The following is a 14,469-nucleotide window of genomic DNA, read 5'->3' as shown; positions in this document are numbered from 1 at the left end:
ATCTTTGTGTCATGAAGCAGAGATGCTTATTAGCCTGCTCACTGGGATCTGCAGGTTTGTAGATGAAGCATCCAACCTCTCTTGTATTTTGAAATGTCATGTCCAAATGCCTCTTAATGAAGATTCATTTATCCTTTTCACATTGTTAAGTGTGGTCTGTGGGGATAGACTTCCCTTAGTCCACATGAATAGAGCCCATTACTGCTGATGGAAGTTTTGCACATGCCTGAGTTGGTAAAGAGGTATGAAATAATCTGCATTTAGATTTTCACAGTCATTTTTATTTAGCTACTTTCAGACTTCAATGACGATCTCTTTTTGTCCCCAAATGTTGTTTGACATTGATTATAGGTATCTGGTAATGGGTCTGAGGTTGTTACTTTAATAGGTGTAAGTATTTCTTTCCTCTGTTTCAGCTGAGAAGTTTTGAGAGTGAACTATTCACATCCATTAAGAGACCTCCAATTTAATTTGTCATCATGCTTATTCTGTAGTTCACATTAAGTCCAGAGTCCTGAAGGAACTGAACAAGTGGACTTGTAGACATCAGATAGCTGGCCATGGTGTTGGCCATGGCATCTCAGGATGCTCAGAACTTCTTCCAGCCTCTCTCTTCCTGGATATCTCGGGTTTATGAAGCTCTCCAGCAAGCAGGAGATATGTTATCTGCTGCGCTGGTTAACTTAAACAAACAAGACTCTAAATTGAGTGACAAGCTAGACCAGGACTTAGATGATATTCACATTCAGGAAGCTTACTTTGAAGATGAAGAACAAGGCAATGATTGGTGTCAAGAGGATGCAAATCCCTTGTTTCTTGAAGTGGATCATTTCTCCTGTTGTAATAGTGATTTGCAGGACTCTACCCAAAGTTCAAGCCCCAGACTTAGCCAACATGAAAAGGACTCATGTTCCATAATGTCCCAGTGGCCCAATCAGACCCTTGATGACCAAAAGCCACCACGTGTGCTTTCTTCTATTGCCGAAGAAGAACATCACCTTGGAAAGCAAAGGAGTGGTCTTCAACACATCTTTGACAGCCAGCAATCTGGTATTTTAGAAAATGGTAATGGAAAAATGCAAGGTAAGGTAGCCAGTGATCATTTTCTCTGGTTCTTCCAAAGGACATTTCTCCTAATTTTATTTTGACTTGTTTTAGTTATCATATGAATTTTATTCTTTTCTCTATACCTTTCCACATACTGGCTTCTTATTGAGATATATACTCCTTAGGAATCTTTTCAATATATAAAACTTGGGGAGATCCATGTTTGTGGGCTCCATACTCCAGAACATTAGTTCATGCAAGTAAAATGGTGAGAACAAGTTTGTGAGCTCTGTTTGAGAAGCCCTTGTGCATATATCATGCTTTTTAAACGATCTTTTAAAATGTTCTCTTTTTTTCACTAGGTTAGGAATCTCTAGATGTTACTATATTATTCGGTGTGAAATCCTGTGCAAAAAGCCATACTTGTTGCAAATTTTTTAGTTGATAACACTCCAAGAACACTTTTCACAGTGTTTCACTGAGACATGATGTGAGATGACAGTAGATAGGAAATCTCTGAAATAAGAATAGCTTGATTTTCTTTAAGCCTTGAGTGGAAAGGACACATTTAAGACAAACTGTCTTTAGAGCTTTATCCTGTCAGATATGTTGAATATAGTGAAAATGTAATCAACTCTGTAAAAGTAGCTATAGAATGTCCTGGCATGAATTTCTCAGGTTTCTAATGCTTTAAGGCTGAAGTAAGGACATTCTATTTGGTTGAGGGACATAGGTATCTGATGGGCTGAGAAAGGTATTGGGTGTGTATATGTGATGTGTGGTTGTAATGCATACATATCTTACCAAGATCATTGGATCTTTTATGTGACATAAAGGTGATGTCATTAATTCTTTCCTTTTTAGAGGAAGCAGACTTTTCTGGAATACTTCACAGCCTCTTTATCCATTTTCAGTGATTCCTCTTAGTTTTATCTTTTTAAGGAAACGTTTTATCCAGATACATGAAATCTTAGAAAATGAGGAAACATAATTTCATATTCTTTTTATAGTATTTTCTTGATACTCTTACTTAAATTAATGTTGAAATGCTAGAATAAATTAGTAAAAGAAGGGAGGCTGATATTCTTTCTGAATATAATAAACTTATAAATAAATTCAATTTCAAGCCTTTAAAAATTATCTGTAAAGATAATTTTAGAAGTGTCTGGGTAACCAATAGGATTTCTTAGATTTGACTTGAAATTTCTATTACTAATTTAGAAAATTTTTGCTAAAGTTGAACTGTATTTAAAATGATTAACATGAATTTGGCTTAATAGTTGCTTGAAATTGGATTTTTGAAATTTGTGTAATTGTTGTAATAATCTAATGGCAATAAAAACAATTGTATTCATTTGTTTATTCAGAGGATGTTTATTCTCTAGATCATAGCCTCCCAGAAGGCAGGGGCCACACCATAGATTGATTTTTGTATCCTTAACATCAAGCATAATGTTAGGTATATAATAGGACACCAACTAAGAATTAGTGATGAAATAGCAACAAGGTAAGCTAACAACTCTAAGATACTATGATTTTTCGCACTTCATAGTTGAGAAGATATACTTAGAGAATTTGAGAATATACCCAAGATCCATATTTAGAAAGAGGCACAGCTCAGGGAGTCTGATTCTAGAATTTTTGCATATTCTTTGTCTTTTCTTCCTCCCCCTTTTTCAAGGTATAATTTGCATATGGTAAAATTCATCCTTGTTAGTATACAGCCCTGTGAGTTTTAACACACAGTCTTATAACCACTGCCACAACTGAGGTATAAACCATTCCATCACCTCAAAAAATTCCCCCAGGTCCCCTTGCACTCGTTTCTCTACCACCAGCTCCTGGCAGTTGCTGGTATATTTTCTCTCTATCATTTTGTCTTTTCCAGAATGCTATATAAATGGAAATATGCAGATGGTAGCCTTTTGAATCTGGCATCTTTTATTATGCACTTACAGTAATGCATTTGAGATTCATCCATGTTGCTGTGTGTTTCAGGAGCTCGTTTTTATTTTTTTTTTAATTGCTGAGTAGTATTCCACTGCATGAATGCACCACAGTTTGTTGATCCATTCATCAGTTGAGGGATATTTGGGTTGTTTCTAGTTTTTAGCAATGTAAATAGAGCTGCTATAAGCATTTGAGAAACAGGTTTGGTTGCAAATGTAAGTTTTTCATTTCAACTAGGTAAATACCTAGAAGTGGGTCATATGGGAAGTGTAAATTTAACTTTAAAAATTCTACTATTTTCTGAAGTACCACTTCACATTCCCAAAAGTAATGTATGAGACTTCTAGTCACTCATATTCTCACCAGCACTTTACAGTGGTGTTATTATAAACTGTTTTTCAGCCGTTCTCACAGGTGTGTACTGATAGCTCTTGTTGGGAGATCACTCTCCTCTGGGCTTTGGTCCATCCTATGAGCAAAGCCACAAACAGCCTCTTATTTCAGACTATCTTTTCAAGGATGTTTGTATGACCAAGAGCCTTGGAAGACAGAGATAGTGTCCCTCTCTCTTCAGAGCAGAGAGAAGATTTGTTTGCTGTTCAGTCTCATAAAGATAATGTCTCTCCTCAGGGCAAAGCTTAGGCAGATTTGCTTGCAGATGGTAGAGATTTCACAAGCTGGGTCTTCCTTGGCTGTGACATGGCTTCCATGGCTGAGCATCGATCTGAGCCTGCCTCTGCATCGCCCCCGTAGTACTGGGAGAGTGGGGGACTGACGTGAATGTGATGTTCAAGTTGTATGTGGTGCTGTAATAAACTCTCCTTTGTCTCTGACTCAAGTCTTGTGTCTTCTGCCAACGTCCATAAGACTGTAGCAGGCAAAGTTGTTAGTGTGCAAGTAGGATAAGATCTCAAAGCCTTTCACAGGTTTTAACTCTTGTTTTGATTTTGATTTGCATTTCCCTAATAACTAATGACTTTGAGCATCTTTTCATGTAGTTACTTATCATCTGTGTGGCTTCTTTAATAAAGTCTTCAAATCTTCTGCCCCCTTTCATTGAACTGCTTTTTTATCTTTGAGATTTGAGTGTTTACATTCTGAGTATGAGTTACTTTTCTGGGTCTTTTCTTTTGGTCTACAATTTGCAAATATTTTCTCCCAGTTTTGTGGCTTGTCTTTTCATTCTCTTAATCATGTCCTTGAAGAGCAGAGATTCTTAATTACATGAAATCCAACTCATCAAGTTTTTTTATTTTTATGAATTGTGTTTTTGTTATCATATCTAGGAAATCTTTGTATAGCCCAAGGTCACAAAGATATTTTTCTGTGTTTTATTCTAGAAATTTTAGTCATGGGTTTTACATTTAGGGATATCCATTTGGAGGTAACTTTTAAATATGATTTGAAGTATGGATGGAAGTGTTTCCCTTCCACCCTCAATATAGATGTCCATCATTCCTATCTCATTGTTGAAATGATTATCCTTTCTCCATTTTGTGGTTTGGCATCTTTGTCAGAAATATATTATCTATACATGTGTGGGTCTATTGTTGGATTCTGTTTTTTCCCTAAAATCTATATTTGTATTCTTTCTCCAATATCACACTGTCTTGATTCCTATAACTTTTTTTTTTAATTTTAGAGAAAGTGTGTGAGCAAGGTAGAGGGGCAGAGGAGAGAGAGAGACAGAGAATGAACCTTAAGCAGGCTCCATGCACAGTGTGGAGCCCCATGTGGGGCTCGATTCCATGACCCTCAGATCATGACCTGAGCTCAAATCAAGAGTCAGATGCTTAATTGACTGAGCCATCCAGACGTCTGCCCCTGATTCCTATAGCTTTATAATAATTCTCAAAATCATGTAGTGTGGGCCCTCCAACTTTATTATTTTAAAACGTTTTGACTATATTTGCTTTTCCATTTAATTTTTTAAATAGTTTTTATTTAAATTTTAGTTAGTTAACATATAGTGTAATATTGGTTTCAGGAGTAGATTTTAGTGACTCATCACTTACATATAACAACTACTGCTCATCCCAACAAGTGCTCTACTTAATGGCCATCAATCATTTAGCCCATCCCCCTATCCACCTCCTCTCCAGCAATCCTCAGTTTGTTCTTTATCATTAAGATTCTCTTGTGGTTTGATTCCCATATACATTTTAGAATAAGCTTTTGGTTAAAAATTATGCTGGGAATTTGATTGGAATTATGTTGAATCCATGGATCAGTTTGGGGGAAATGATATGTTGATAATATTTGTTTTTCAATTCATGAACATGGTATATTGCTTTATTTAGTCCTTATATTGTTTTCTATCTGTTTTGTAGTTCTCAACATAAGGGGTCTCATACATATTTTGTTAGATTTATACCTAAGTATTTATTCTTTTTGGGTGCTTTTTGTAAAGAATACTTTTATAACTTTCAGTTTAAAACTGCTGCTTGCTAGTATATAAAAATACCATTGACTTTTGTATAATGACCTTATATTTTGCAATCTCTCTAAACCCACTGATTAGTTCTAATAGCTTTTTAGTAGCTATTTTGGGATTTTCTACATAGAAAATAATACAATTAGTGATAAAAATGACAGTTTTATTTCTTCCATTCCAATATCCATTTCTGTTATTGATTTATCTTGACTGGTTATGCTATATTATCATCTTGAATAAAAGTGATGGAAAATGGATAGCTTTGCATTGATCCTGAGCTTACTAGAAAAGTTTTGTCTTTCACTATTACTTAGTATTTAGGTATAGGTATCTGTAGATGTTCTTTCTTCTATTGAAGAAGTTCCTTTCTATAGGTTTGCTATGAGTTTTTATCAAAAAGGAATTCTGTGAAATGCTGTTTTGCAAATATTGAGATGATTATATGATCTTTCTTGGTTAGTCTGTTGAAATGAATTATACTGATTAAGTTTTGAACCTGTCTTGCATACCTGGGATAAAATCCACTTGGTCATGGTATACTGTTCATTTCATGTATTGCTGCATTTGTTTTGCCAGTATTTTGTTGAGGATTTTGTTTTCCTTCTGTTTTCATTAGGGATAGTAGGCTGTAGTTTTCTTTTCTTGCACTCTTTATGTAGTTTTGGTATCTGGATAATGTTGGCCTCACACAATGAATTCTGAAGTGTTTTTCCTTTCCTGTAGTGTGGAAAAATTTGTATTAAATAAGCATTATTTGTTTCTAAGAAGTATTCTGTAGTTTTCCAGTGAAGCCATCTGAACCAGGAATTTTGTCTTTTGGGGGAGGGGGGTGGGAAGGAGTGGGAAGGAGGAATATTTTCAACTACAAATTCAGTTTCTTTAGTATATATAGGATTATTCAAGTTCATTGTCTTTTTTCTTGAGTGATTTTATGTAGTTTGTGTTTTTCAAGAATTTTTAAAATTTCGTCTATGTTGTTAAATTTATAGGCAAAGTATTTCCTTGCTATATTTTAAATGTTTATAGGGACTATAGTGATCTCCCTTTTTATTTCCTGATGTTGGTGATTTTTGTCTTCATATTTTACAGAGGGTGTAGTCTGTCTGAGTAAATTATTATCTAATTTATATATCTTTTTCAAAGAACTAGTTTTTGGTTTTATTACTTTTTCTTGATTGTTTTTCTGTTCCTGATTTTATTGTTTTCTACTATTATCTTTATTATTTTCTTCTGCCTGCTTTGGTTGTAATTTGTTTTACTTTTTTTCTAATTTTTTTAAAACATTTATTTATTTTTGAGAGACAGAGACAGGCAGAGCATGACCAGGGGAAGGGGAAAGAGAGAGGGAGACACAGAATCTGAAGCAGGCTCCAGGCTCTGGGCTGTCAGCACAGAGCCCGATGTAGGGCTTGAGCTCACAAACTTTGAGACCATGACCTGAGCTGAAGTCGGATATTCAACCGACTGAGCCACCCAGATGCCCCTACTTTTTTCTAATATAATTAAATGTATAAATTTCCCTGTAAGAACTGCTTTATGTGCATCCAATAATAATTAATAGTTGTCATTCTACTGAACATATTTTCTCATTTCCCTTTGTCTTTTCTTTGATATGTGGTTTATTTAAAAGTATGTTGGTTATGTTCCAAATATTAAGAATATTTTAGATAACTTTCTTTTACTAATTTCTAGTTTAATTCGATATGGTCTAAGCACATATTTTATATAATTTTGTGGGTTTTTTAAAAAAATTAATTAAGGTTTGTCTTATCATTCTGAATATGTTCTGACTTGTTGAATGTTTCCTATGTACTTGAAAAAGACTGTGTATTTTCCTGTTGTTAGGCACAGTGTTCTATAAATTACTTCATGTTTTTTGAGGATGTTTTTCTCAGATTTTTTTATATGCTTATTTTATCCACTGATTTTGCCAACCGATTTTGTTTTGTTGATTACTGAGAAAAAAGTATTGCAGTTTCTAACTCTTCTTGTGGATTTGGCTATTTCTCTTTCCAGTTCAAGCAGTTTTTGCCTCATGTACTTTGAAGCCCTGTTATTAATTCCATACACATTTTAGAAATATGTGTTTCGTTGGTGAATTGACTTTTTGCTCATTGTGTAATATACCTATTTTGTCACTAAAGTCTGTTTTGATATTAATATGACTACTCCAGCTTTCTTTCTTTTTTTAAAAAATGTTTATTGATTGATTGATTGTTTGATTTTGAGAGAGAGGGAGAGAAATTGAGAGAGAAGAGTGAGCATGAGTGAGTGGAGGAGGAGCAGAGAGAGGGAGAGGAAGAGAATCCCAATCAGGCTTGGTGCTGTCAGCAGGGAGCCTGATGTGAGGCCTGATCTTACCAACTGTAAAATCGTGACCTGAGCCAAAATAAAGGGTACAACGTTTGGGGCACCTGGTTGGCTCAATCGGTTAAGTGTCCGACTTCAGCTCAGGTCATGAGCTTTCAGTTGATGGGTTTAAGCAAACATTAAAAAAAAAAAAAGAGTATGATGTTTAACCAACTGAGCCACCCATGTTCTTTTTTGTCTTAATTTTTTTTTTTTAATGTTTGTTTAGTTTTGAGAGAGAGAGAAAGAGAGACAGCATGAGCTGGGGAGGGGCAGAGAGAGACAGAATCTGAAGCAGACTCCAGGCTCTGAGTTGTCAGCACAGAGCCTGATGTGGGGCCTGAATCCATGAGCTGTGAGATCATGACCTTAGCCAAAGTCGGATGCTCAACTGACTGAGACACCCAGGCACCTCCCAGCAGTCTTTTGATTAGTGTAGACATGGTATATTTTTTTCTATTTATTAACTTTAAATTTATTTTTATATTTATAGTGGGTTTCTTGTACATGGCATAAAATTGGGTCTTTTTTTTAATCCAACCTAACAAATTTTCACTGTTAATTGATCTTAACTGTTTATATTTAATGTAATTATTGTTATTGTTGAAGTGATCTATTGTTAGATTATTTCCTATTTGTTTCACCCATTCTTCATTTCTTTTATTCTATTTTTTTTGCCTTCTTTTGAATTGACTATTTTTAATACTCCATTTCATCTCCAATCTGGGCTCAATATTTATATCTCTTTTTTTTAGTTAAAAATTATATCTTTTTAAAAATATGTCTAATGGTGTTGCTAGGATTTACAATATATATCTTTAATTAATTTCAGTCTATCTTGAAAAAATATTTTACTGCTTTAGGTATGTTTTAGTGATACGACAACAGTATATTCCCAATTTTTCCTTCATGTCCTTTGTTTTATTGTGATACATTTTACTTTTATACATGAAATGATCATTGATGCTGTGTTGCTTTAGATGGTTGGTTGTCTCTCTGAATGATTAAAATAAGAAAAAAAGAATTTTATATTTGCCTTGTTTATGCTATTTGGTTTTTAGCTTGTGCATATATGCTGCTATTGAATTATCTTAGTTGTTGTTTGTCCGAAAAATATTTACTTTTGAAATCTATTTCAGCTAGGTATAGACTTCTGAGTTGATGGGGTTTTTTTTCCCCAGCACTTTAAAGTTGCCATTTCACTGACTCATGGCTTGCATAGTTTTCATATGAGAATTATGCTGTAATTCTTACTTTTGTTCTTCTGCATGTAATGTGTCTTTTTTTCTACTGGGTACCTTCAAGATTTTGTGTTTATCTATGGTTTTCAGTAGCTATATCTAGGGATGTGTGTGCAGAGTCCATATGTGTGTGTGTTCTGGTGTTCATTTGTCTTGGTGTTCTCTGATTTTTTGTGTCTGTGATTTAGTGAGTTTCATTACTTCTGGAAAATTCTTGGCCATCATCTCTTCAAACATTACTTCTAACACATTCTCTTTTGCTCCTTTCTCTAGTATTCCAATTGCACAAATATTAGACCATTTGATATTCCACAGGTCTTGAGTGTTATTTTTCCTTCACTCTTTTTCCCTTTTTGTACTTTAGGTAGTACAATCTAATGACATCTATTCTTCAAGTTTATTTTCTTTGTGTCTAGTCTGACAACAAGTTCACTGAAAGCATTCTTTTCATCTCTGTTACCATATATATATTTTTTATTTCTGCATTGATTGACTTTAGACAATAATTTCAATCTTCTTTGCTGAAATTCCTGTGAGTTTATGCATGTTTCCCCCTATCCTACTATGGCTTTCAACATGTTAATTATAGTTACCTTAAATTTCCTGTCTGGTAGTTCTCACATCTGAGTCATCTCTGAGTTTGGCTTTTTTTATTGCTTTGTCTCTTGACAGTGTATTTTTCCTCTCTGCTTATTTTGCTTGTCTTGTAATTTTTGACTCAAAATCAAACATCATAAGTAGGAAAAGTAAATTGGCTTTTCTAAAGCTGGGAGAAGTTTGGGTCAATTTAGTCAGAATTTGGTCTGGGTGTGGGTTTTGCTGTTATTGTTAATCTCAGTGGCTTCAAAATTCTCTATTACATTGTGTTTAGGGTAGGGGCTTGTTTTCTACAGATTTTTGTGAAAATCTGCTCTATCTTCTTTTTTTTTGCCTGTGCCTCAGAAAGCATCTCTATTTTTAGTCTTTTGTTCCTTTCCTGAAAGGAGCCTTCTCTCTTCTATATTACTTGATATTTGCTAATGTGGTGTGGTTGTGTTGGAAATTTCTGGTGTTTTAGAGCATCTTATTTTAGGCAGTTCTTGTGTCCCTGTGTCATAGGGTTAGGGCCTTCTCAATAATCCTGCCCCTCTCCTGGTGATCTGACCCCCAAGACTTCTTTCTGCCTCTTCCCCAGAGGTGCAAGTTTTCATTTTGTTTTATTCACTCACCTTAATGTGTTTTTATCTGTGGTCTAGGGGTGTCAAAATTTGCTGCCCTTCCCCAAGTAGCTTAAAGCTTTTGTTCCATAATGTAAATATAATAGAAGAATCTTGGTGAGACTTCTTATCTCTCCTATAGTAGCCACTCTTCCCCTCTTCCAGGACTGTACTATGAGAGAAACTTTCTTCATTCCTGATGTGCCCTGCCTCCACTATGTCTTATGAATTTTGTGTAGAAGTACTTCTAAATGGGTTTCAATTTTCCTTGGATTTGTGACTCCTATGAGTTCTGTACTCTTGTGCTAGTCCATAGTTGACATTTAGAAATTCCTTGAAAATATTAACAACTTCTTACTGTCTTGCATAAATCCAGCATCTGCCCCTAGTAGTCAAGGGCTTGAGTCCTTTATCCCTTTGAAAGAAGTTTTCTTTTTTTAGCTTTTGGACTAGTTGGTGATATTATGACCTCAGCTCTCTGATGATTTTAAGACAATGTCTCATTTTACAAATTACCTATATTTTACTGTTTTTGTTGTTTAAAGAGTGGTAGCATTATTTCCAATTTTCTACATCCTAAGTACAAGCTGGAACTTAGAACATACACACTTAATAATATACTCTAAAATTGAACTGGACATTCTTATTAATAGATTAGCATGTTTTGGCTGGGAGATAAATGTACAACTAAAATACTGGTTTTCCTATAATGAGTTCTGTAATGCCTAAGAGTTAGTTATGTCTAAGGAGTCCTATAAAAATGTTTGTGTAAAGTTAAAACAAATATGTAACTCTTGAGATAATTTCACCAGAGATGGTCAGAAGAGGTTTTTCACAAAGCAGATGATATAGGACTACAAACTGTGAACAGGGGTCAGAATTTAATAGGTGATTGGAGGGAGAAGGGCATTCCTTTTGGAGGAAATGGCATGAACACAGACATATGGACAAGCCTGACATTTTCAGGGACAGACAATGAGGCTAGAGCTTAGGTTGCAATTGGGAAGGTCTTTGTTTTTCTGTGTTAAGAATTTAGCTTTTATTTTATAAGCAGTTGGGAATCTCAAAAAGATCGTAATCGTGAGTGACACCAACAGAGCCTTGTTTTAGAAGGATAACTCTAGCATCAGTTTGAAGGCTAAACTGAAGGAAAGAATGTATGTTCTCTCTAGGGAGCTATTGTAATAACTTGTGAGAATAAACGGTATCTAAAAGAGTATGTATATATAGAGAGAAATAGTTATAATTATTTTCATGACAAAATGGAGTCATCTAAAAGGCATCTCAGAAAGATAGTCTTTGACAGGTCTCTGACAGAGCAATGGGGGCATTGACTTATTAATGGAGGCAGAAGTCCAGATTTCCCTCTTGGCCTCCTTAACTCTTGAAAGGGTGGTCCTCATTAACGTTGAGTGGGGATGGGAGTTCTATCTTCCAATGTGAGTTCCACTAACACTGAGTTGAGGGTAGCTTTAATACTGTTGGGTGATGGTGAAAATGTTATCTCCACTAGAGCTCCTCTGATATCACTCATGTTGGGAGGGGCAGGAGTTCCTCAATTCATTTGGTGTTCCAAGTTCCTCATGTGGCATATTCTGATAGAGATAGAGAATGCTTATTATTGGCTATCATAAATGAGAGTCCTGGATCCCTACTTTGCCTGCTTTGGCACCCTCTGGTTGGGATATTGATTGGGGTGCCTCATTATAGCCTGGTGAGGATGGCAGTCTAGGCTCCCCATTTGGACTTTGCTGGCATGGATGAGGGTAGGAAACAGTGTGGGTTTTTTTTCTGTGCTCTTTGGCTAGAGTAGAACATTTGTTATCTGAGTTTTCTGTTTTGCTAGGCTGCCCCTTCCATGGTCCTTTGCGTAGAGAGAGCAGGCTTTTGTTGGAGACATTTTTTGGTCTGTGACTTTTGGCATTTCTGGGTTCCCAGCTTCTTCAGTTTCACATCTGGGTTATGTGTGGCAAAAGAACCCAGGAAACTCAACACCATGCTGTTCCTTCAATTTCTTGGTCCATGGCCATTCTATCATCTTCTCTGTACCTTTTAGTCTTCTTACCTTTGTTTTATATATATTGTCTAGGGTTTTTGGTTGTACTTAGGGGGAAAAATAGGGAAAAGCACATCTATTCTATCTTCCTGGAAGTGAAAGTCTTCACATTGGTCCTTAACAGTATCATGAGTAAATCTCACTCACTTTTCTTGATTTCAAAGTGAAAATAAGAGCAATAGAACATGACAAAGGAGGCGTGTATATATAGGTCAATATGGGGAGAAAAATTTCTCTAAAACGAGAGGTTTTGTATGATGGCTCTTCCCATTTAAACAAATGTTTATAGACAAAGCACTCTGGAGAATTGACAAGTATACACAAGTATAGGTCATGAGCCTCTCCGTCAGATTATTGCAAAGCTTATACCATTTGTTTAATATGTTCTAGAAGATGCACAAATGTTTTAAATGTCCTGCTGTTGGTGGCAGTGGGAGTTGGAAATGCAGCAGAGACCTAGAATGAGACAGTCTCATTGGCCCAATTCACTCCTGACTTTATAGGTGGTGGAGCTTTACTAAGTTGTCTCCAGGGAGCTTCCATCTTTGTCTCCCTTCCTAATGTGATATTGACCACTAATTTACTTCAAATGCCTCTTAATCAGTGAACAAAATCTCTTATTCCTCTTTCCTCAAAATATTTACATAACCTGAGCACTCTATGAAACCAGGGTAAAGGACTGGACTCTCAGCTCTATGACTATTAAACACTTGGTTTTTTGGATCCTACCTGCTGGCTAACAGTCTTAAATTATCATCAGTGCTCATTTTTTCTTTTATACCAACGGATCACAGCAGCTGCAGTACATGGCTGCTTTGTAGTCTATTAAAGAGATGTATTTGGATATATACTAGGAAAAGGCGGCATTTTAATCAGTGATTTATATGCACTTTTTAAAAAGCCTTGTCAAGTCTGCTTTTCCCATTTAACCTTGAATTCTTTTCATAACATTGTATCTTGATTTTATGTTCCTTAATGTGCCATATTTTTTCTCCACAATAGATTTTAAGCTAAATTGGCCCAAAACAAGAGGGATGCTGAATGCTTTTTGTAACCATGGAAACATTTCTGGGCACTTACTGAGGATCTGGTTGCCAATAGTAATGTAACAGAGAAAAGAGATACACTTCATTTAGCAGTTGCCTATGATTAAGAGGCAGATAGACTCCTTAGAGTGATATCTCAAGATAGGTTTTTTGGTTTAAAGACCCAAATCCAAAACACCAACTTCTCAGTCAAGAAGCAGTTATGACACCTTTGATATGTGATGGGAAAGAGTTCTAACTGCATTTCAAAATCATCTTTGTTTTCAATTTTTCACCTCATACGTTTTTTTTTTTTGAGGCTGTTTTTTAACCACATGTATTTGTTTCCAAGAAATATGCTCACTATTTCCTGAAATAGCCTGCTAATGGAATTAATGTGTTCCAAGTACACTGGCGTATAGAACTTTAGATACACTCTTTGGCTAGATGGAATGAATTAAAAAAAAAAAATAGAACAGCCGGCTTTGAAATCATGGTGACATAATTTGACTTTTCAGTCAGATTATGAGGCTAATATAACATGAAAGGGAAAATCCTACAGTGTTCTTAGTTACTGGTTGGTCTCAAGCTTTTATGGATTGGAGGTATTTTGTTCTGTCGATGTTCTTAGTATTGCTTGTGACAATTGAGACTAAATATAATGTAACTGATTTATATATCATACAAGCTTTCTTTCTTTTCTCTAGGACATATTATGGCATATGAAATGTTGCACCCTGCCTTTTCTTTATTTACAATACTTGAACTTTGTTTTTGTATTTCACAAGTGCTTTCTTGAAAGTATACCTGTTCCAAATTAAATTTGTCTTCATTCATTAGTCCTTCATTTGATAGCATATGCCATCACATTCTTTGGTTATCAAGAATTGTTCATTAAAAAGTTTAGTATTCTGCAAAATCTTTAGAATTTCTTTTCTAAAAACCTTTTGAGGTTAATTTTCTTGATATATTGACTTGCATGTTTTAGAAAAAGTAGGTATATTAATGAACATGCTAGGAGCTGATGTACGTCCTCAGAGTCTTGACATTGAAGGCAAAGAGACTGTTATTGCTACTGTTATGTATTTTGCAATTTTGTGTCATTTTTAAAGAAAATTTTAGGCATGTGACAAAATCCTTCATGGACAGAAGTTAGAACATATGACTTATA

At 35.2% G+C, this 14,469-nt stretch overlaps 1 protein-coding gene across 2 annotated transcripts in view; it reads left to right on the top strand.

The window, feature by feature from the left end:
- The first annotated feature begins 560 nt into the window (after positions 1-560).
- SYT16 (synaptotagmin 16) overlaps positions 561-14,469 on the top strand; it is a 96,865-nt gene continuing 82,956 nt past the window's right edge. For both annotated transcript variants that reach the window (XM_077767086.1, XM_077767087.1), the window contains exon 1: positions 561-1,083. In XM_077767086.1, coding sequence (XP_077623212.1) covers positions 561-1,083 — 523 coding nt within the window. The remainder of the gene's footprint in view (positions 1,084-14,469) is intronic.

The sequence above is a fragment of the Crocuta crocuta genome, unplaced genomic scaffold, assembly GCF_008692635.1.
Source record: "Crocuta crocuta isolate KB4526 unplaced genomic scaffold, BGI_CrCroc_1.0 scaffold55, whole genome shotgun sequence".
In the NCBI taxonomy this organism is placed as follows: Eukaryota; Metazoa; Chordata; class Mammalia; order Carnivora; family Hyaenidae; genus Crocuta; species Crocuta crocuta.
This window is presented reverse-complemented; position numbering and strand designations above follow the sequence as displayed.